Here is a 22,577-nt window from a genome sequence, read left to right on the forward strand (position 1 = left end):
CTAGAGATAACTCCAACGTTTTGCGATATTGATGATAACTTACCTCACAGTTCTTGCACTTATCTGATGACTTTGGAATAGAAATCGGTATAGGAATGAATGGTTCGGGATCGTGATCGTTATCGCGAACGGGTTTGGGTTTGGGTTCGAGTTCAGTTTCATTTTCATTAACATTCGAGGAGGTTGTTACATCTGAAACTTCTGGCTTATGTTCATATTTCAATGCAGACCTGGGATCCTCAAGGGTAACTTGCAAAACACTTTCAGAAAGTGCCGAACTATCCTCGATAGAGTCCTCTATAGAAACTTCGGGTTCTATAGTTTCATGTTTAATTGGAATTGTATTTGTCGACTCCATTTTATCAGATTTCACAGATTTCTTGCGCAATGATTCATATTTAGCCCGCAATTTGACAGCCATGCGGTCAATATTCGTAATGCTAAAGGGAATTCAAGAATTAAAAGCATGCAAAGATTTTGAAGACAACTTCCCGCTACTCTTCCCGCCCCGAAGGAAACAGAAGCTCACTTAGTGAATTCAGTGGCAATCTTTTGCCATGCTAGATTCTTGAGCCGCCAAGTCTTCTGATTGGATCCTTGGCAATGGATCTCATTCTTATATTTGCTGGCCAACGCAATAAGAACTTTCTCTTCCTCTTTGGTAAAATTGGGCAGACGCTGGCGATGAGTTAAAATCGTTTTCGAAGTCCTGTAAGCACATAAATGTAATATTCTAAGTACAATTTCAATTTGTTTATTGCGTGTAGTATTATTAGTCGTGTGTCTTAATTTTAATAATCTACTTCTACTTCTAAAAGCCCATAGTGTATTTAGTTTTTTGCCGCTTTGGCCTAGGATTTGGTTGCGATTCGATTATCGTAAATTCTCCCGGACGTAATGTAGAATGCGGTCGCTTGTTAAAATTGACAGTCTCATTGAACGAAGCGTTTTCTTCGGGCTTTGTGGTCGCCAGCAATGCTTCAATGTCCGTTGTTTCATTGGACACTTCCACATAATCCGCATAGACAGCATCGTAATGTGTGCGCAAACTTGTGCCCGGCACCAAAACTGTCTTTTCCTCATCGAAAAACTCGGACAACTCCTCGGGCTTAGGTGCCGTCTGCAGCCAACTTGCAGTGGGATCTTCTACCTCTTGTGTCTCATCTTTGTGGCGCTTCAGCTTCTCGTCAATCATATCGATGTTGACATCGCGTGTTAGATCGAATTCATCAATATCCCATATACTCAGCAGTCGAGTACTTATCACATCCTCAAATTGACTGAGATAATGCGCCGACTTTTGCCAAGGTCCGCGATTAACGGCCTTCTTTTTGGGCACCTTAGGTTCCTCTGGCGGTGGAGGTGGCGGTGCGGGTTGCGGGGGCGCCGTTGGCTTCTTGGCCTTGGTCTGCTGTTCCTCATCATTGTTGGAATCATCATCGCCCGACTCGGCCTCAGTTGACACTTCCTCAAAGCCATAATCAATTTCTATGTCCTCAAAGGGCATGGGTTTATCCTCCTCCACATCACGTTCCGACTTCATGATGTCACGCAACGCGACCATGGACTGCACATCAGTGCAGCGCAGCTTTCGACTCACATGCTCCTTCACCAAGTCCGCATAGTATAAGATTGCTTCATTCGTGTGCGAACCCGTACGCTGTTCCTGCTGCATTTCCAACTCGTCTCGTTGCGTCACCCGCTGACAGAAGACATCGCCCACACTGTTGGCCGTAAGCAGCTGGGCAAACGCACCATCGCTGGCCTTCTCCAAGCGATGGAACTTCACGCCCGTCGTTGCGCTTCGTAGGCGTTGGCCCAAGTCCGCATAGATGCTAACGCTACAGCCATTGAGCTGGGCATCGATTAGTGCCTCCTCCAGCTGGGGCGGCGCATAGGCAAATGTTTGTGAACTCATCTCGGTTACGTTCTGAGCGAGCGCGTTGTTCAGTTCGCAGATACGTTGATCTCCTGGCACCGCATTCGACATGGCCACATATTCGCTGCCATCCTGGGCAATTGTGTCCATAAACGTGGGCGGATAGCACATTTGATGTGTCCACGTGACCACCGCACGATCCGCAATCTTTTTGCCCAAACAACGCATATCGATGGCGTGCAACTTATGATTGCTGGCCACATACAACAGATGGGGATTTACGCTACCCGCCAAACACGAGAAGGTCTCGCAACGCTTCGAATAGACGCTGCTGGCAAACAGCGGATTGATCTCCTTGTCGGCACATCGCATATCCACATTGATGACTGCCGATTGGCAAGCATACAAGAAACAATTCTCCCTCCAGGCACGCAGCTGGGCCCATGTGCTGGCCCCCTTAAAAATGGACACCGTATGCCTTGAGATGTCCTGTTGCGACTCCATGTCCATGAATCGTATGGTGCGATCCTGGCAGGCGATGGCCAACACATTTGGTCTATTGATGCCCTGCGCCACGCCAATAAACGGGCCATCTTCGGTGTTGTATTTGCACTGACAATTGAACTCGTAACTGGGCGAATCTTCGTCATCATCAGAGTCATCGTCAACGTCCGGCAACTTGCGCAGCTCGTAGATCGCAATGTCGTTGAGTTGACGCGCCAGAAACATGTTGCCGTGATTCACACGAAAACTCTTCACTGGCATCAGCTCAAACAGCTCGCTGGACGTCACCGGCATCGTCTCGCTGTGCAGCGACTGCAACAGTTCCGCCTCCTCGCCCAGCTGTGAGACATGCAACTGCTGCAGCTTCTCGCCCGTCACATGTAGTGCCAGCGTCTTTGACTCATCTCCTGCAGCGGCATAGGACATAATATTGAGATTGCCACCAGTATAATAGTAATCGTAGCTATCACGGAAATGCGTATTCTCCTGTGTGGCAATGTGTTCGGCCACCTCAAACAAATACGTATTGTAGATATTAGCCTGATGTTTGCGTTCACGTTGCTTTTGCTTCTGGGTTTGACTTAGATACTTTGTTTTGTACACACTCAATTGACGCATCCAATCGTCGTGGACGTAGGGACGTTGCAAACACGGATCCACAATGGGCGTGGTGCGATCGGACACATAAAGTGGCAATGGCACCGTAAACGCTGCATTCGGAAACATGTTTAACACTTGGTTATTGCCCAATCCTTCATTGAGCGCTGGATGTGTGTCGTGTCGTGACATTTCCATTATGCGACGCGTTGGATCTGTTTTGCGTGACTCCTCCAGTGATCTATTTTCTTCGCCATCGGATGAAGCGTCCTCCGAGCTCTCGGCGTTCTCGTTTTGTGCATTCTGTTGTTGTCGCTTACGTGCGATAACAGTTTCATTCAGCTTCTGGAGATGTAACTTTGTGGTGTATCTACGAGGCATTTTAAACTACTTGTGTTTCTGTGTTTTGTGTAAATATTGTAGTATTCAAACGCATTAAGGCATTAAGACTTTCCTGCTACGAGTTTTCACTTCGGATCCTCCTGCGGCTTCCTAAAAGATTTAGATCATTTTTTATAACAAATAACGAGCATTTAAATAAACGAGCATACTAACATACCATACCGACCTTCTGCAAAATAATTCAAGTAATTCGCCTCCTTTTTGAAGTTCACGTGCTGAACTAGTTTGATGAAACAATTGTTTGAATCAACTGCAAAATTATATTTTAAATTGTTATTTAAAAGAACTATGCAGTTGTTAAGATTACAACTAACATGTTGTATTCCTAACCGAGACAATCCGTTACGAACATGCATATATATAATAAAAACAACTTACTTTATAGCAAAATCCACAACGAAGCACGTTGTGTGAAGAACTAGTTCACGTAAGCCAATATCTTTCGATTTGAATTGCTGCGTATAGATTGTATAAATGTTAAATGAAAAACTATTCAGTTTGCTTGTGCATAACTACTCTTAACAATTAATACATTTAAATTGTATTAAATTGAAGTTATTTGCCGTAACTTACATCGGAAGTGTTTTTTTAGACAAATCGAGTTGAGCTGAAGCTATAAATTGTTGATCAAATTTTTGTAGTTTTAACACAGCACTTTTAGTTGTAGAATTCACAATGGATCTTTTCACAACGAGCTCTCAAATAACTCTGAACTTGAATATTAAAACATCAAGTTAAAGTCTCGTATAACAACTCAGTTTATTTGAAGCAAAACGAGATGTCAAGTAGAACCGAATAATTGTAAATAAATGTAATACAGAGTGACCGAAAGTTGACAATCAGAATATACTATTTTCAGCTGAAGAATACAACCAAATATCTTAAAATACCAGATCCCACTTGTGGAAACGAAACGATAATTTTTAAGCGTGACTGATTTGAAAGCAGAACAATATTTAAATATTGATATTATATTTTAAATGATTTTCTATTTATATAATAGCATACCTTTCTTTATTAAATTAAATACTTAATACAGAATATTACACATATTTGATGTCTTGTGCCGCTCTCTTTCAAAGTAGAGGGGTCCACTACTAAATATTCGATAAAAATTTGTACTTAATTTCTAAATTTATTGTTCAAGTCAACAGAACAATACAAGTTCCAAAATTCTGCTAATAAGAAATAAATAAAATATTTAACTATTAGCTCTTAACATGTGGAAGCATTCGATTATCGACCAACCGCCACATTTAAATTGCATTCGACTGTGAAAAAATCGATTCTCCGAAAGCCAACAATTTGTGGTTTTCAAAATTGGTCACACTGTCGCGAGTACCATCGAACAGAGAGTTGGTTGCTGCTAAGCAGTTTTGTGCGTTGAACGTTATTCAAAAACCCAACTTGTTCTTATTGTGACAAACAACATCGAATTAGTGTTCAGAAATCTGCTTAAGTAAACCCCATGCAGCTTCAGCATAGTGATTGTGACTGTGTGTGTGTTGTTGGCGTGCGCGACAGTGAATCTAACGAAATTACACAAGTGTAAAACGCGAAAAATTCAACGACCCAAAACAAATATTGATTTTTTCATAGAAAGAAGGCCTCGCGAGCGTTTTTATTCTTGTTGCTGCTGTTGTTGTGCGCGCTAGTAAACTACTTATGCATACATAGTAAAGAACGAACGTACAAAAAGAAAATAGGAAAAGAGAACTTTGCAAAGAAAATTTCGAAATAACAGCAGTAAATTTCCACAAAGTTGTAATTATTAAATTGTGCTGCCAACAACAGCAACAAAAAACCCCGATCCACCCCGCCGAGCCATTTGAATTGAGTTACTGTTGCTGTTATTGTTGTCGTTGCTGGAAGTTCGTCCAATAGAAGAAAAACAGAAGCACAACGAGCGTCAGGTGAGTTTTGGTGTCCAGCAAAGCAGACAAACACTCGCACTCAAACGCACACCTACACATGCAAAAAAAAAACCTAGCAGACAGGCAAAGTGATAATATCACAAACGACAACAGCAACAACTAAATGCAAGAGAATGACAGGCAGAGGTATATCTCACGCACACCCACACGGACACATGTAACATATGTATGTATACATGCACTCTCCAACACTAATGATTAGGCGCGTGATGACCCCACACCAACCAACCAATCCCTGCCACTGTCTGTCACAGTTTTCATTGCTGTCTGATGTTGTTGCTGTTGTTTTAGTGGGTTATTCACAATTGGTTTGTCTGAAACTTCACCACTAATATAACAACAACCACTACTACTATTACTATGACCCCCGTTTCTCTTCTCTCCGCTCATATCAAAACTCAAACCACACGCGCTGCATCATATTTATCATTTGCATCCATTTTTAATTAGCACACTCAGCTCTCTCACAGCTGAAATAATATTTTAGAGCTTTTAGCAGTAGTTAACAGTTGTCTGTTAAATTTTGCATGGCATGTTAATGTTAATATTGTTGTTGTTCTTGCTGCTGCTGTTATTCTCCTATGTTATGCTATGCTCCCATTTATCTATCCAACTAATGCATCTAATTTTTAGTATTTTTTTATGTTGTCTTTTACTTTTTGATTTGCCTTGTGCTGTTAATTTTGACAAGCCCCAAATGATTCTGACGTAACGCCAACAAATGTTCAAACACTCGCCCTCCGCTCTTCAACACTCACGCTCTCGCTCTTTCGTTCTTAACGACCTCCTTCGAACTACGTTTCAGTTTTTGTTGCTTTGTTTTGTTTGAATTTTATTGCTCCTGCGGCTCCACTGGTCGGCCATTTTCCACATTGTGGATTCAGTTTAACAGTTAACAGTCTCGGGCGTCGCTGCCGCTGCCGACTGCCGACGAGTCGCTTTAGATAAATAACCATTGCTTTTATTTGACATTGCTGTTTAACTTGCCTGCATATTTTATATGCGCATAGGTCAGTTAACCTAACTTTTCCTTTTCTATTTTTTTCCCCATTTAAAGTGAGCAAATTGCTTTGCTCTCCTTTCCCCCCCGACCCCGCAACTCTCAGGCTATCCAGGTGCACACTCTCTTTCGCTCTCACACTCTCTCTCTCTGTGGGTCTATCTCGCTCCTCTTTTGCTCTGTTTTTATGTAACTCTCAAATCGATTGCAAACACGTAACAGTAAAGCAACCTGCACGCCACCCCCGCCCCCTTTGGCACTCTCACACACATTCCGACATCCGTACCGCCAACAACTACATGGCAGGAACTACAATAACAACAACTGCTGTTGTTGACGTTCTTCTTCGTCCTCTATGTTAGTCTGAGTGTGTGTGTGTGTGTGAGTGAGGGAGAGTGTGACGTTCGCAATGTACGGTGAGCCTCGCGGCTTCGCTGGCATATAGCGTGACATTTCCTTTATAGGATTTGTTGTCGCCATCTTTGGCTGCCTTCCTTCCTTCTTCCCCCCTTCTTTCCACGTTTCGCTACCCCAAAGCACTTAGTTTTGAATAATTTCATTGGGTTCGCTCTGCTGCAATTTGTTGAAACACAGGACACACGAACAAACACCAAAAGCAAAACACCAGCGAGACAATAAGTCAGCGGGATCCTTGAATTTATTGATAAATTATGTGGAATTATTTTATTGTCCTTTTCGAGCAATTGCAATTGACACAGGCCAACACAATTTCCGTTTCGGTCAGGCTCAGATCTTGATATTCTATTGCTTTTCCTTGTAGTTTTGTTATTACTACTCTGTTGACCTGCCAACGGTTACCAAGGCGACCTGCCAAATTGTCGATATTTGCGCCAATGGCACTGAAAGAAATTGCCAAGTAGTTCTTGGGGTGCATCAAACCCAAGGCGAGTTCAAGGCAAAGCGAAATCAGCCAAAGATTTACTTTATTCGATGTCAATATATTTACTTTATTTACAACTATGATTGAATTTACTAATTAGTATTTATTTAAGGTCCCTCTTTGAAGTTAACCGCTTTAACTTTATCTAAAAGCATAGAAAAAAATATAATCATTAGTATTAATATGAAATAATACTAATATTTATACTTTTTATTAATGTAAAATAATATTAATATTTATACTTTTTAGCAATGAAAACTAATATTAATATTTATAAGTTTTTCTAATAATAATTTCTTAGAAACGTAGAACAGACATAACAAACAAGACTTTAAAAGGTATCAAATAATTGCCAGAAAGTAATCTTTTCAAAGATTATAGTTCAAAAATAAGGAATCATAAAACCTAACAAAAAATAAATGATAGTTCTTTTTTTAGGACTTCTAATTCAGTTGTGATATACCAAAAAAAAAAAAAAATGAGATTTTTTGTAAAGTGAACTCAAATTTCTTTATATACTTCTTCATCAGTGATATGTATATATGGAATATCTTTTTTTCAGTGTATTTGTGCCACCTTCTTTGCTTCATGTAGCAGATTTTGCTCTTTCTTCTATTGCAATGTTTTTACTCTTCTGCCGCTCTTCGTCAATTTGTAATTATGAATAATTCGCCATAAATGGCACATTTTGGTGCTGCTGCTTGGCAATTATCGGAATTGGTATTGGAATTGGAATTGTAGCTAGACTTGCCCCAGTTTCGCCCACTTTACTTACATACTATAACTGTAGTCTTCAATTATATGCAAATGCTAGTCCCATCCTGACACACACACACACATACAAAGGCGTCTCTTTATGACCAGGTGAATATATATTTAAGTGGAGAAAAAAACAGACCGACATTATATCATCATTTTATTGTTTCGTAAATGAATTTTGCACTTCAACGGGCGCCCATAATTCAGGTCACATGAAAAGGTCAAAGTTAAGTGCGCAAATAATTTGATAAACTGCAATTATAGTAATTTATTTCATATCAGATTCAATTCGTGCTCTTAAGAAAGGTGCGTGAAATTACTCGCGACTTTCAAGATGCGAACTGATAAAGAAAAACTTAAGTGAGATTAGTGATATGGCTGTGAGTCACGCTTGACTAGAGATAATAACTATATATATTGTATACCTTGTAATAAATTAATGCCTAAAGGTGTTACTTATTAATTTTTTAAAATACTAAGTGCGCAATAGTTTCAGGGAATATACGAATAAATTGATGATAAAATAAGGTTGTTAGAGATTCGATTTTTAAGAGACAAAAATATATTCAGAGAATATAGCAACTGTAGGCTACAAGGTAGACTTTAGCATTTCATTTTAAATCTATTTTTAAACTGAATTAAACAACTATACAATCTTTAAGATAGAGTGTATTCTTCTTCTTTATTTATGATTATTTATCAAGGCGGTTTGCTCGAGTGCTCGTCAAACGATACAATCAACGTTTTGCTTTTTTCCAACATTTGCTTTGAGTTTAATATGCGTTTCGCTCTGAGTTTATGTAAAAAGTTTTTTCTTTATTGCTAATATTATAAATTTATGCAGTACAAAGCGCAGCAGCATGTGAACAAAGTGGGGAAACGACGTCGTTAGTTTTGCATAATAAATAGATAACAAACTGTAAAATGACAGGGGTATACTTACTATATATATAGTATAGTATATACCATATAGAGCGAGTCCACAGATATTTGCCATTTGGACACTTGCCCAGCCCAGTTGTTTGATGGCTTTACTCATATTACACATACGCCCCGTGGCACTCACTGACTTGACCTACGTTCAATTTGCCTACCAATATTGCGACGCAAAAAAAAAAAAAAACTATACTTCTAGAGTTTTGCTTATTTGTATTTTATTGTTATTATATTTCCATTCTAAAACCAAACTCGTATCTAGAAGTTTGCGTCATCGTTTGTGGCTTTTGATATCGCTTTGCTGTTCGTTCTTTTTCAAGTGTTTGGAATTTCGGTGACGCACTTAATCAGCTTCCCGCTGAAGTGCAAACTGTGCAAAATTCCATGTGGCAAGCTCAACTCGGTGCTGATGGCTGGGGGCATGCCACATAGAGAACACGGGGCAGCCCTAAAATGAGAGACCCTTAGATGAACCGCATAAAACTGGAACTGGGTTAATGTAATGCACATGTAACCATGACCAGGGCGAAGGGGGGAAACCAGAGACGAGAGTGTTGCTTGCTGCTACTGCTGCTGCTGAGTGCTGCGGTTGCTTGCCACGTGTGTGTGTGAATGTATGTGTGTGCTTTGCTTTTGGCCTGCATATCTTGTTTCGAGTACGAACTTTGACGCCGAATACGATTTTTTTTTTTGCTATCGTAGTTGATGCTTTTGCTATTGTTGCTGCTGCTGCTCTCGTTGTTTTTCATGCACATGCTTCTCCCACGCTTATTAACCAAATGAGGTGTATGCTTTATGTCATTCATAATGTATTCATTATACGTCCCTTACACTGGCAGTATTCATATTCAAAGTGTTGGTCTTATTGGACCATGAAATTATGTTAAGCCGCTGTTAACAGCAGTCACTATGTTATGCTATGTTGACACTTAACAGTTGAAAAGCTCTATGCTCAAAACTTCTATGGTGAATGGATGATGATGATGATGAGGAGATGGTGTGTGAAGGGTAGCTACTAATTCGGTGCTGATTACATGTTACATTTGTTATTTGAGCTTTTGTTTCTTGTTTTCAGTTATATTATAATTTATTTCTCTCTTTCTCTCTGTTTTTTTAATTTATTTAATTTATGTTTATTGTGACTGCTGCTGCTACACTGACGAATGGATAATAACATTTGTAAATGTACAACGCATACATACATATATATCTATTATACAATATGTCAACAACTGCTGCTCGCTGCCTGCGCTGCTGATGAATCACGTGATAAATGCAAAAACAAACAAAACGAAACAAAACAATGCAAACGCATTGTCGTATTATGATTTTAATTGAAAACATAATGCACACACAAAAACACACATACATAGCGCACGCGATTTGCATGAACTTACTCACTCTCACACACACACCCACACACAGCAGCACACACCCGCACACTCGAAGAATAAATTAAATACAATTTGAAAGAAAACTAAGCAGGCTAAGTATTTGCGTGAGTGTGAGAGTGAGAGTGACAGATAGACACACTTACTTAAAAAGCGTATGAAAGTCGAAAGAAAGCACACATACATATAGTAAGAAAAAGAAGAACAAGAAAAAAAAAAACAAAATGCCGCAAGCAGAGGGCGGCTATGTATCGCTGCCAGCTATGAATGGCAATGGCAATGGCAGCGCCATCTATCAATCCACCACAGAACCACAGGCAGCTTCGCCCACCTCCGTGTTTGAGAGCGTTAAGCGTGCAATTGGTCAGGCGATCAAATCATCGCCCGGCGATAGCGAAGAGCTGGTACGCATGGAGCAGCGGCAGCCAGTCATTGTTGGTGGTGGTGCCAGGTAAGTGCAAAACAACAACAACAACTACAACTACACGATGAAGAATAAGTAGACCAAACATAAACTAGAAGACGGCAGACGAAAAGAGCACAACAAACGAAACTTTTAAAATATACTTACAATACCGTATTCTCTTATTTGCTTTTATTGATGTTGTCCTTGTTTGTTGCACTGCAAAAGTTAAGCTGAGAAAACGAAACGAAACTTTACCATTAACTTAAAGCACAACTTAATTGCGTTTGCATGTGCGTGAGAGCTTTTTGTGTTTGTTAAAGCATTTTGCATTAAATCTGATTTGTGCCCAAAGTGAACAAAGTGCCCACAACTTAATATTGAAACATAATATACATATGTATATTCTTTATGTGTACATATATAATTAGTTCAAGTTATATATGTATGTATATAGTGTACATATTGCTCACTTTTCGCTATCTCAGTTACATCACCAATTCGACATATCCCGCACACTACAAAAACACATGGGGCAACTTTCTTTCGAGTTTCGTTTGTAGCCTAGGCATTGGCTCAAGGTCAGAGGCCGCCTGCAGTTTTGTCAATACACCACGAAAACATGAAGAAGCAAGTGCATAAGTAATGCAATGTAAACGTAAACAACCAGACAAGAAATACGACGGCAAAGAACCGCAATTTAGTCAATCGCTAACTGCGATCCATTTTTGTTCTATTTCTGTCAGTGAGAGTCGTCATATTTACACAATTATTATTTATGTTGATTACGAATGTTCGTTCGTCGTTCATCAAGTTCTTTAATTAATACTTCCTTTACGGCAACATAGCCCACGCTCAGACACACACACACACACACAGATTTGTTGTTCGGCTCAATTAAATGCAAACGCAAACATGTGCATGTGTGCATGTAAAATCTGTGTGTGTGTGTGTGCGTTGTTATTGTACGCCTTTTTAAAGCTGATCACAAGTTTAAGCTCTGTTTACACACTTCTCAGTCATTGCACTTTTACGCTGTGCCCGTTTCTCAAGTTCTGTTCTGTTCCGTTTGGGTTAAACCGGACATAACCGGTTAGTTGCTGACCGTTTCACAAAGTCTAGCGCCATGCGCTTTCAAATCAGCAAGAAGTATATGACAAGAAAAGAAACACAAATATACTGCAAAATGCTGTTAATGGTATGTGTTCAGAAGTTAAGTGGGCGGTGTTAAGCCTAGGAACGCACATTGAGTGTCGTTTTAATAGTTTTAAACTGTGTCGAGTTAATTGAGGTTCCTGCTATTTATAAGTGCAATTAAATTCTCTAGTGCTCCCCTGCGTTAGCAGCCGCAACAACATCGCCACTTTTCATTAAAATTTCAAGAGTAACCCTCCAAGAAGATGTATGTATTTAGTACTACAAGTTTTATGCCCCCAAAAGTTTTCCTCCATTAGTGCGAAATATTATGCGTATGCTGTTGCATAGGATAATATATTAGAGGTTAATCAGCCCCAAAGGAGCATAAACTAATTGAGCTGCTTTTTGAGCATAGACAGCTGAAAGAATAATGTGTGTGTGTGTATACGGGTCACATAATTACTTAGCGAATGGCCAAAACGCTGAGTTGCTGGTAGCCAAATTACCTAGACACATGGTCTAGTCCACATTTAACGTTAGTCGGCCAAATTAGTTGAAGGGAAGCAGGAAGGGTTCATGGCAGCTCATATTTCTGGCGCCAGTTGTTTGTTGTCGACGTCGTCGTCGTCGACATCGACATCGACATTTACCCCGAATGACATTGCGTGATTCATTTATTTAAGTTTACGTAACGTGAAAACTGTTTACTGTTGTACCTAGCCGAGCACTCGTGTTCTACTCTCATCCTCATCCTTTTTCATTCTCAACTATTTTTACCTTCCATCAATGGCATTCCCATAGTCATTTCACATTATCAGCAGCCTAAAACTCAACTACATATTCTGAAATTCTCAATTTGCAATTACAAAAAAAAAAAATAATACATATTATATCTATGAATCACACAAAAACTACAAAACTTTGTACTCCAAAACAATACATGTTTAGTGTGTATTAGTCTCACATATTTTTGCGATTTTTCACACACACAAAAAGAAAAGATAGAAAAACTGTACAAAACAAAAAAAAAAAATCGGGAAAAATAAAAAGAGTTTTGGGTTGTTACTTTTGTATCTATATTTTATAAGCAAATTGCCTCTCGATTTTTGTGTTTTCGGTTTTTTGCTTGCATGCTCATAGTATTTATTTCAGAGACCGTGACAAAACTGGTAAGACACTGAACACCAAGATGCCATCAGCACCAACACACACTGCCGAGGAGGCACATCTGCTTGGGTAAGCCAACAAAACAACCACAACAACAAATTCAACTCAACAGAGAATCAAACCAAACAAAAAAAAAAAAAAATTATATGAATGTAAAGAGCAACAGCTATTCGTTCCGAATCGAACCGTATTTGATCTCCTCCGTCTCTCATGTAAGATATGCATTTGCCGCGTAATGCCCCCAAAAACCACTTTTCCACACGAAACTCAAGTTACACAAGTTCTTAAGTATTTTTTGTTTTGTTTTTTTTTTTTGTTCCCCCTTATAATGATTATAATTTACCTAACTCACATTAGACTTGTTGGCATTACTTTTTGATTTGTTATTTGTAAGTATTTTTGCATAGACTGAACAAATCCTAACAATAACAACAACAACAACAACCAAAAATAATGAGAAACAAATCGCATCCGCCCGTCTCTCAAAACGCATCTCGTACATAACTTGAATGTTGAACAACTACTTAAATATATATTATATATTGCATATAAAGTACTTATTATATTTACATTACATACATACTACCTCGTATATCTCTAAATATATATATATATAGTTTTTTTTTTATTTTACAAATCCTAAGTTCTTTTTTGCAACTTGTAATTTAGTACTTAATTTTAGCCTTTAGACATATTTAGCCGCGTAACGCGTAACAACTCATTTTTGTAGCCTTTAGACTCGAACTCTGCATAAAAAGTATTTGTAATAAAAAATCAAACAACAACAAAAAAAAACTGGATGCATAGCACTGAACAACAGACCGCCGGATGCAAGTTTATAAGTGTGTGACCCCACTTTAAATCAAAAGAAATAATGAAACACCCAACAAAACTAATATCTACAAATAGATTAGCTCAATCACCTCGTGAATCATTAAATTAAACTTGCATTTTAATCGTATCTCTCTATAGCACCATGCCCGTTGATCCCATGGATGATATCGAACTGCGTTCGGTGCAGTTGCAATTCCCCAATGCACGCGGCTCCATATTGGAGGCATGCGACCAGCGACGTGTGCCCACAGACAAGGGCGACATACACGTTGCCATACAGGGTGACACCTCAAAGCCGGCCATAGTGACCTACCACGATCTGGGACTCAACTGTAAGTCTTCAGAGTTATCACTTACTGTTTTTCACTTTTAACATTTTATCTGTTGTTGGAATAGATGCCACCAGCTTTGCTGGCTTCTTCAACTATCCAGTTATGCGCGGACTGCTAGAAAACTTCTGTGTGTACCATGTAACAGCACCGGGTCAGGAGGAGGGTGCACCTACATTACCAGAGGAGTAAGTACAAATTAATTAAAATTAAATCTGTCTCTCAGATTCCCTCTTAGTGTATTTCTAAAATTTCCTACGAATTTTGAAGAAAAATGCTCATATATTTATTTCTCTTATTTAAACTCACTGGTGAAATATAGATAATATCGACTAAAGTTTTATATAAAATACATTTAAAAATAAGAGATTTTACATATATTAATAGAAAACATGTAGGAAAGTTACCCTCTACCCATTTTGAATAAAAGCAAAATATTGCGGTATTATTCTTAAAATATACCGAAATATTATACCACAAAACTGCAAAAATACCAAATAGTATATTTGAAAATATGCTATAGAATGCAAAATATACCAGATTGCCAGCCAAAGCATAGAAGACCAGATAGATAGATAGATAGTTTTGCCAATACAAAAGTATTTCTTGATTAACTTCGACAATTTTTATCTGATCGCAACCAAATTTTCAGAAATCACTGTCTATAGTTATTAATGTCACACCCACATCTGCTTCTCAAATCGATTAACAAGCGTATTTTTAAAGTTAAACCCGAATTTTGCTATATAAAATAATAGTAAACTACAGTATTTATGATTTCTGATTGGGCTCAGATTAAAATTGTAAAAGTTATTTAAGAATTACTTTTGTCTGACAAAAAGCACCTACTGCAATTGTCTGAGAATGTGGTATATTTTGTACTCTATGGTATATTTTAAGTGTAGTACAAAGTCGATATACCAAAAATAGCCTTCGCTAAACTTTAGGATTTTTGCGGTTTTTTTAGCTTTCTGTTTATACCCGCTACCCATAGGGTAGAAGGGTATTATAACTTTGTGCCGGCAGGAAATGTATGTAACAGGTAGAAGGAGGCATCTCCGACCCTATAAAGTATATATATTCTTGATCAGCGTCAACAGCCGAGACGATATAGCCATGTCCGTCTGTCCGTCTGTGTGTCTGTCCGTCTGTCCGTCCGTCCGTATGAAACACTGGATCTCAGAGACTATAAGAGATAGAGCTATAATTTTTTTTCGACAGAATTTGTTATGTTTGCACGCAGATCAAGTTTGTTTCAAATTTTTGCCACGCCCACTTCCGCCCCCGCAAATCAAAACAAGTAAGAAAGCTACAGTCGAGTGTGCTCGACTGTGAGATACCCGCTACCCATTTTAAATAAAAGCAATATATTTTGCGGTATTATTCTCAAAATATACCAAATATACCGCAAAAATACTAAAAATATACCAAATGGTATATATGGTATATCGATATAGTACCGCATTCAAAATATACCATAGACGGCACAATATACCAGATTGTCAGCCAAAGCAACTAAGACCCCTAGTAAGTAGGCGTTTTTGCCCATACAAAAGTATTTCTTAAATAGCTTCCACAATTTTTATATGATCGCAACCAAATTTTCAGAAATCACAGTCTATAGTTATTAATGTCACACCCACATCTGCTCCTCAAATGGATTAACAAGCATATTTTTGAAGTTAAACCCGATTCTTGCTATGTAACATTATAGTAACTACAGTATTTATGATTTCTGATTGCGCTCAGATAAAATATGTAAAAGTTATTTAGAAATTACTTTTGTCTGACAAAAAGCACCTACTGCAATTGCCTGAGAATGTGGTATATTTTGTACTCTATGGTATGGTAGTGTGGTACAAAGTCGATATATCAAATGTAGCCTGTTTATTTCAGAATTTTTGCGTTATATTTTAGGAATATGTTTTATATTTGAAAATGGGTAGCGGGTATCTCACAGTCAAGTACACACGATTGTAGTATTCTTCCTTGTTTTATTTTAAATAAGGATGCATCTTATAGCTTTCGTTTAGCACTTTAATTACATCTGAAAATGATTTTGGAATCAGTGAACGAATTGCTACGAAAACCAATAAAAATATATATTGTATCGTAATTCCCATATTCGGAATACAATTAAGGTTTTATTCTTTGTAGTCTTTTCATAGTTTGTTTATTTATTTGAAGCCAAAGTATAATTTATGAAATTTGAAATATTGAAATGGAATTTCTTCGTTCGTAGCAGTTTACCAAAATCTGTTTATTTTCATTAAATTTCGGAATTTGTCCCATCTATCTGTCCTTGTCAGGCACACTGAATGGCCAACTTTATTGTGGCAATATTTCAACGAGACTTATTGTATTTTGTGTCTCCCTCAGCTATGTGTACCCAACCATGGATGAGCTGGCCGCACAGTTGCTCTTTGTGCTGTCGCATTTTGGACTCAAGTCGGTGATTGGTTTTGGCGTTGGCGCTGGAGCCAATATCCTGGCACGTTTCGCCCATGGGCATCCGGATAAGGTGGGCGCTCTTTGTCTGATTAATTGCGTGTCAACGCAATCGGGCTGGATTGAGTGGGGCTATCAGAGTTTCAATGCGCGCTTCTTGCGCACCAAGGGCATGACACAGGGTGTCATCGATTACCTGATGTGGCATCACTTTGGCCGCAATCCCGAGGAGCGCAATCATGATCTGGTGCAGATGTACAAGCAGCACTTTGAGCGTGGCGTCAATCCCACTAATCTGGCCATGTTGATCAATGCGTACATTCATCGCAACGATTTGCATTTGGCACGCACACCACCTGGCACTCCAGGTGCTGAGACGGCAGCCACCACACTGAAAATGCCAGTTATTAACATAACCGGTTCGTTGTCGCCCCATGTCGATGACACTGTGACATTCAATGGACGCTTGGATCCAACAAACTCATCGTGGATGAAGGTCTCTGTCATGATATTCTCAATAATCTACAAATACTTTAATTATATTTAATACTTCATCTACTGCAGATCTCCGATTGCGCCATGGTGCTGGAGGAACAACCGGCCAAGTTGGCTGAAGCCTTTCGGCTGTTCTTGCAAGGCGAGGGCTATGGTAAGTGTTAGAACACTGCACACACTGAACAACTGAACCTCAACTTCTCTGCTACAACTCTACTCTACAAAAAAAAAAAAAAAAAAAAAAAACTAAATATGAAAAATCAATCAAAATCAACAACCTACTTACCACCTACTACTATTTCAACCTACCTGCTACTACTTTAGTCGAATTTAAAGTAACACCCATCAATTGGAACACAATCGAATGAGGAAAAATAGTTGAAATGTTAAACTACCTCTCTGTCTCTATCTCTGTCTGTCTATCTATTCTAAGTTAGCCCCAAAAATCAGTTCAGTTCAATTCAATTACAAAATCAAATCAATTCAGTATTCTAGACGCAAGTATTCTAGATCAAGACTGCCAAGCAAAATAACTAAAACCATTTCTCATCATATAGTACTAATCGATAAAGCAGCTGACCGTAAAGAAAAAACCTTAGAGCCTAGATCTTTATAGAGTTTACACAGAGTCGCCTTTCTACTCCCCCAAGTTAATATTACTATTTAGCCTAATGCCTAATGTTTTCATATATTGAAGATACAAAGAAGTAAAGCTTTTCAACCGCTTTCGACAAGCAATCGACATTAAATTCAATACAAGAAATTAAACATTAAAAATCATGCGAATTGTGCAAAATTTTATATATAGTATTATGAATTGGCAAAGAAAATCAAAAAGAAAAAACGAAAAAAACGAAATTCTATTTATGTTGTTAGCCAAAATATTTGTACGCATTGAAAACAAAAACCAAAAATAAAATAAATTATTTAAATAAAAATAAAAATTGAAAATTCGAACAATGTTGTTGAAAAATCAAGTGTTTACTTTCTTATATGCGCATATAATTGAATTTCCATCCCCCTCCCTTCGTTATAAAGAGTTTGCCAGGTCGTTCCTCTGCATAATGCAAAAGAGGGTCCCAACAAAAAAAAAAAATAAACCCAATGAGAACTGCAAAATTCGATATGAAATTCAAACCCAAAACCCCAATAATATGAACCAAATGCATTTTCGCATCGACAACAACAAAAAAACCACAACAACAAAAAAACAAAAACAAACAAAAATATTTCAATATGTTCATTACTTTGTTTTTCATTTCTTTTTCCTTTCTCCAAACTGCTTGTTTTTTGCTAAACAACATACAACAATAACAAAAACAACAAAACAATATATAAACCCCTCTCCTGTCCCCTCAAAACATCTATAACCCACCACAATACCAAAATCGAATCAATCAAAATCGAAATGGCAATCGAAATATTATAATACGCCTGGCCGAAACATCCTATCGCCTGCCTCTCGTCATTTGCATCCATTTTACTAACCATAATATGCACACACACATACTATCTCAATTTCTTGCAAACACTGGGCGCCGTAACTAACCTTAAACTTCGACTGCATTTCGAAATTCATTTAATTTTTACTTTTTGTGACAATGTTCATGCGAATTCTGAAAACTTTCTTTTTTCGTTTCTCAAATTGAATTTTCTCTCTTACCAAATTGAAAATGTTAACAATCCAATGCAACAACTTATGCAATCTATGCGCAACAATAATAAAAAAAAAAACAATCAAAAATCAAAACTATTTAAATATATGGTATGTATATTTGTACACACCTACACACACATACAAACATATAACACACATACCCGCAAAATAGTTTCCGAGAAACCGCAGTAGAAGCTGGAAAAGCAAAACATGAAATATAATTGAAATGCATTTAGCTAATTAATTAAATACAATAATTCAAAATAATACATACATATACAAACGTTAGTAAATGCTTAGCACTGTCTCTCTCACATACAGACACACCTAAACCAACTCGCACGCACACACACTCAACATATGTACATGTGTATGTGCACATGCACTCGCACTTGTTTTTTTTTATGTGTGAAACTCGGAGCTTTTTGAAGCCTGCAATAAAAATTGCTCTGGCGAGTGCGTGTTGCCGAAGTGTGCGTGTGGGTGTAAGTATAGCTTTCAGCTGAAAGTAAGAAACAAAAACAAAAACCTACACGTAGTATTTGCTTATGAGTTGTATACTATAGTCTACCCATAGTACAGCAGTTGCTCTCTATTGTTCTCTCTATCTCTGTCCTGCACTAGACGCTTTTTAATGCTAGAATATGATTTATTTTTACAAGACACATACTTACACTTACAACGACACTTATAATTTTATATATACCAATATACTTATACTTGCAAACATATTTATTTAATTTGATGTTTAATTTGATTTGTTTATTTACACGCAAAATATTTGAAATGAAACAAAACCAAACCAAATAAATTACAAATGTGCGTAGCTGTTGGCACACTGCAAAAGTTGGCACGCAAAATCTCAACGGCCAGTCGGAGCAGTTCCACGCAAATTGAGCTTTGCGTGCAATGAGAGCAGTGCGCCTCCCAATTGAAGTTGGAATTGGAGTTGGGCGTGGGCAAACGAGTGAGAGCAAATTGGAAGACACAGAGACAAAGATGAAAGCACAGCACGCTGAGACCAACACAAACACAAAACACACTGCATACACATACACACGCAGACACCACAGAGAGCAAAACGCATAGAAAGAGCAACAAGTTGGAGCTTTAGCTTTGATGGCGCTTTTTTGTTTACTGTGATTTTCATGATTTCTTTCGCTTTATGATTGTTGCTTCTGTTATCAATTATTTACCATATTAATATTATTATTAGTTATTTTGTATTTGTGGTATGTATTAGTAGAACAGTTTATAAGATAAATATTATAAATAAAAGCATTTGCTTATAATCTCATTTTATTTTGTGTATCCTTTATTTTTATGTTTAAGCCTCAAGAGCTAAGCTGTACTTGGGTGTGTTCGTTGCTTTGACTCACAGATATACACGCCCACACATACACACACAAAAAATACAAAGCCACACACAGGAAAAGCGTAATTGTATTAAAGCAATAAGTTAATATTTATACTTAACATATACAAATATACATACATACATGACAATGCTATATATAAAAAGGACAAAAAAATATATAAAGATATACATATATACCAACTATATATATATATTATCTTATATGGAGCTATGCAAAAATTTCACAAATTGTAAGCTTTTGTTGTGTATTTGAATTCTCAATAAAAACGAACAGTCAACGATTTCCATATTCCGAATCATTTTGAGCTGGGCAAAAACAAAACAAAAAACCGAAGTAATCGAAAAAGAAAAACAAAATGAAAATGCACAAATCTGCTCTCTGTTATTGTTTTGTGGTTTCGAGTCTCTGTCTCTTCACAGCAGCCGACGACAAGTGGCGCCCTCTTCACACCAATCAATTAAGTGCATGCAGCGCTCTCGCCTCTCTCATCATCAACATAAACTCTCATACTCGCTAAACGTCTCGCCATCATCATCAAAAGCTCCATTAGCTGCTAGAACGACAATAAGAACAACAACAAGAACAACAGCCGCAAATTACAGCAACATCCAGTGACAAACAATGGCCAAAGCTACATCATCAATGCACCCACCCCACCCACACTCACACACATACACACACAGACACAATGACACCCACACACACGCATACATAGAATACACGCTAAAACGAAAACATGAAAACAGCAGCAAATCCTTAGAAAGTGTATAAAGAACACTCATCAAAAAATGAACAACAATAACAACAACAACAACTACAAACTACTACTACTACTACAACTAACATGCTCAAAAGTAACGTAACGTAAATAACAAAAGCCAAACTACTACTACCTTCCCCCCTCCACAAAAATATATACTACTACTACAACTACAACACTGCAACTACAACTACAACTCCGACATCAACTTCGACTTCAATTTCGACTGCGACTGCAAAACAACAACAGCAACGCCGCTGTCGACGCCTGCTAGCTCTCCATGCGGTACCAAATATCACACATACTCATCGATATTCTTTGCCAACTTTCGGGAGGAACAACTGCAGGCTGCCCAGGAGCGCGAGCGAGACCGCCAGCGACAGTTGAGTATGCGTGTCGGCAATCGTCTGAGAGAGACGGCCATCAATTGCAGCAGCAGCAATGGCGGCAGCGGCGACAACAATGCAAATGGCCCAACAAGCGAAGAGGATCAGGATGTAGAGAACGGCAATGGGAATGGCAATCGGGCTTACGTCACTACTGATACATCCGGCACTCTCTACTATGGCACACAAAGCAACAAGATACGCATCACTGAGAATCCACTGCCCGAGCCGATTAGCTCTTAGATTGTTAAAATTTCTACACATTAGACACATACACACCGTTAAACTTAGACACACATACATACATACACATTAATACCAAAAACAAAATAAGATCGAAAGAGTCGAAACACATACATATACAAAAACACTGTTATTGTTGTTATAAACTACGTATAAAATACCACAAAACAAAAAAGACACAGCATCACAAGAAGCAGCAGCAGCGCAGCAGCAGCAGCCTCAGCCGCCAACTCAAGCAAAGCTTTAGCCGCCAGCAGCGGCAGCAGCAGCAGCAGCGACAGTGTGACCAGAGCAGATTCGAACGCTGCCTGAAAGTAGACTTTAGCCGAGCCGTGCTCTAAGAGACAAATTAACGAAATTTAAAAACACAAAAACCAAAAAAAAAAACAAAAAAAACCAAACTAAATGATATAAATAAATAAGCAAAGAATTGAGATAAACGAAAACACCGCTACCTATACGAAATATGAACTTATGTTTCTTAAACAATATACAAATAAATTAAATAATACTTAGTACTAATTACTTGAAAACGCCGTTCGATTTTGTCTAGTTTCTGTTTTTATCATAATAATGATAACAAAAACAAAAATTAAATAAAAACCAAAATATTACATAAAACCAAAAAAATAAAAAAAAAACAAATGAAAATAAATATTGCAGAGTAATATTGAAATATTTGTAATTTACACTTTGTGCCTGAGCGTAAAATATGCAAATACACATTCATAGATAACTTAATTACACATGAATTGTTTTCGATTTTATTGAGTTTTTAGTTAAACTATTGGAGAGAAATTATCAAAAATATACAACAAAATACGTACGCAATATTTATCATTTTTTTATATTTATATTTATTTTATCTAGACATTATGCAATAAAAATACATGTATTTTTTGGATGCAACATATTTTATGATGAGCTTGCTTAGTTGTTGTGAGAAGATAAAACCAAAATCGAAACTAAAATAAAAAGAAATACGAATACAAATCAACTTTAAAATTACAAGCTTAATGTTAAAGACAACAAATTA

At 37.8% G+C, this 22,577-nt stretch overlaps 2 protein-coding genes across 12 annotated transcripts; one reads left to right on the forward strand and one right to left on the reverse strand.

The window, feature by feature from the left end:
- Positions 1–741: 741 nt before the first annotated feature.
- On the reverse strand, positions 742–4,183 carry LOC117569863 (uncharacterized). Of its 3 annotated transcripts, none has more exons than XM_034251198.2 (4): positions 3,956–4,183; positions 3,761–3,837; positions 3,549–3,632; positions 742–3,472 (listed from the first exon to the last, which is right to left on the reverse strand). In XM_034251198.2, exon 4 carries the CDS (start codon positions 3,359–3,361, stop codon positions 812–814), a length of 2,550 nt encoding a protein of 849 aa, XP_034107089.1. In that variant the 5' UTR covers positions 3,362–3,472; positions 3,549–3,632; positions 3,761–3,837; positions 3,956–4,183; the 3' UTR covers positions 742–811. The 3 variants fall into 3 exon arrangements, with proteins under 3 accessions (XP_034107089.1, XP_034107087.1, XP_034107088.1); XM_034251196.2 differs by having other exon boundaries at positions 3,540–3,632; XM_034251197.2 differs by having other exon boundaries at positions 3,536–3,632.
- Positions 4,184–4,709: 526 nt separating this feature from the next.
- LOC117567417 (protein NDRG3) lies at positions 4,710–22,206 on the forward strand. Of its 9 annotated transcripts, none has more exons than XM_052005298.1 (8): positions 4,711–5,295; positions 10,286–10,754; positions 12,996–13,079; positions 13,983–14,176; positions 14,241–14,361; positions 16,553–17,117; positions 17,186–17,270; positions 21,162–22,206. In XM_052005298.1, the coding sequence occupies exons 2-8, from the start codon at positions 10,528–10,530 to the stop codon at positions 21,539–21,541; spliced, it is 1,656 nt and encodes a 551-aa protein (XP_051861258.1). In that variant the 5' UTR covers positions 4,711–5,295; positions 10,286–10,527; the 3' UTR covers positions 21,542–22,206. The 9 variants fall into 9 exon arrangements, with proteins under 9 accessions (XP_051861259.1, XP_034103289.1, XP_034103292.1 ...); XM_034247394.2 differs by having other exon boundaries at positions 10,338–10,754; XM_034247393.2 differs by having other exon boundaries at positions 10,341–10,754.
- The last annotated feature ends 371 nt before the right edge of the window (positions 22,207–22,577 follow it).

The sequence above is a fragment of the Drosophila albomicans genome, chromosome 3, assembly GCF_009650485.2.
Source record: "Drosophila albomicans strain 15112-1751.03 chromosome 3, ASM965048v2, whole genome shotgun sequence".
Classification (NCBI taxonomy): Eukaryota; Metazoa; Arthropoda; class Insecta; order Diptera; family Drosophilidae; genus Drosophila; species Drosophila albomicans.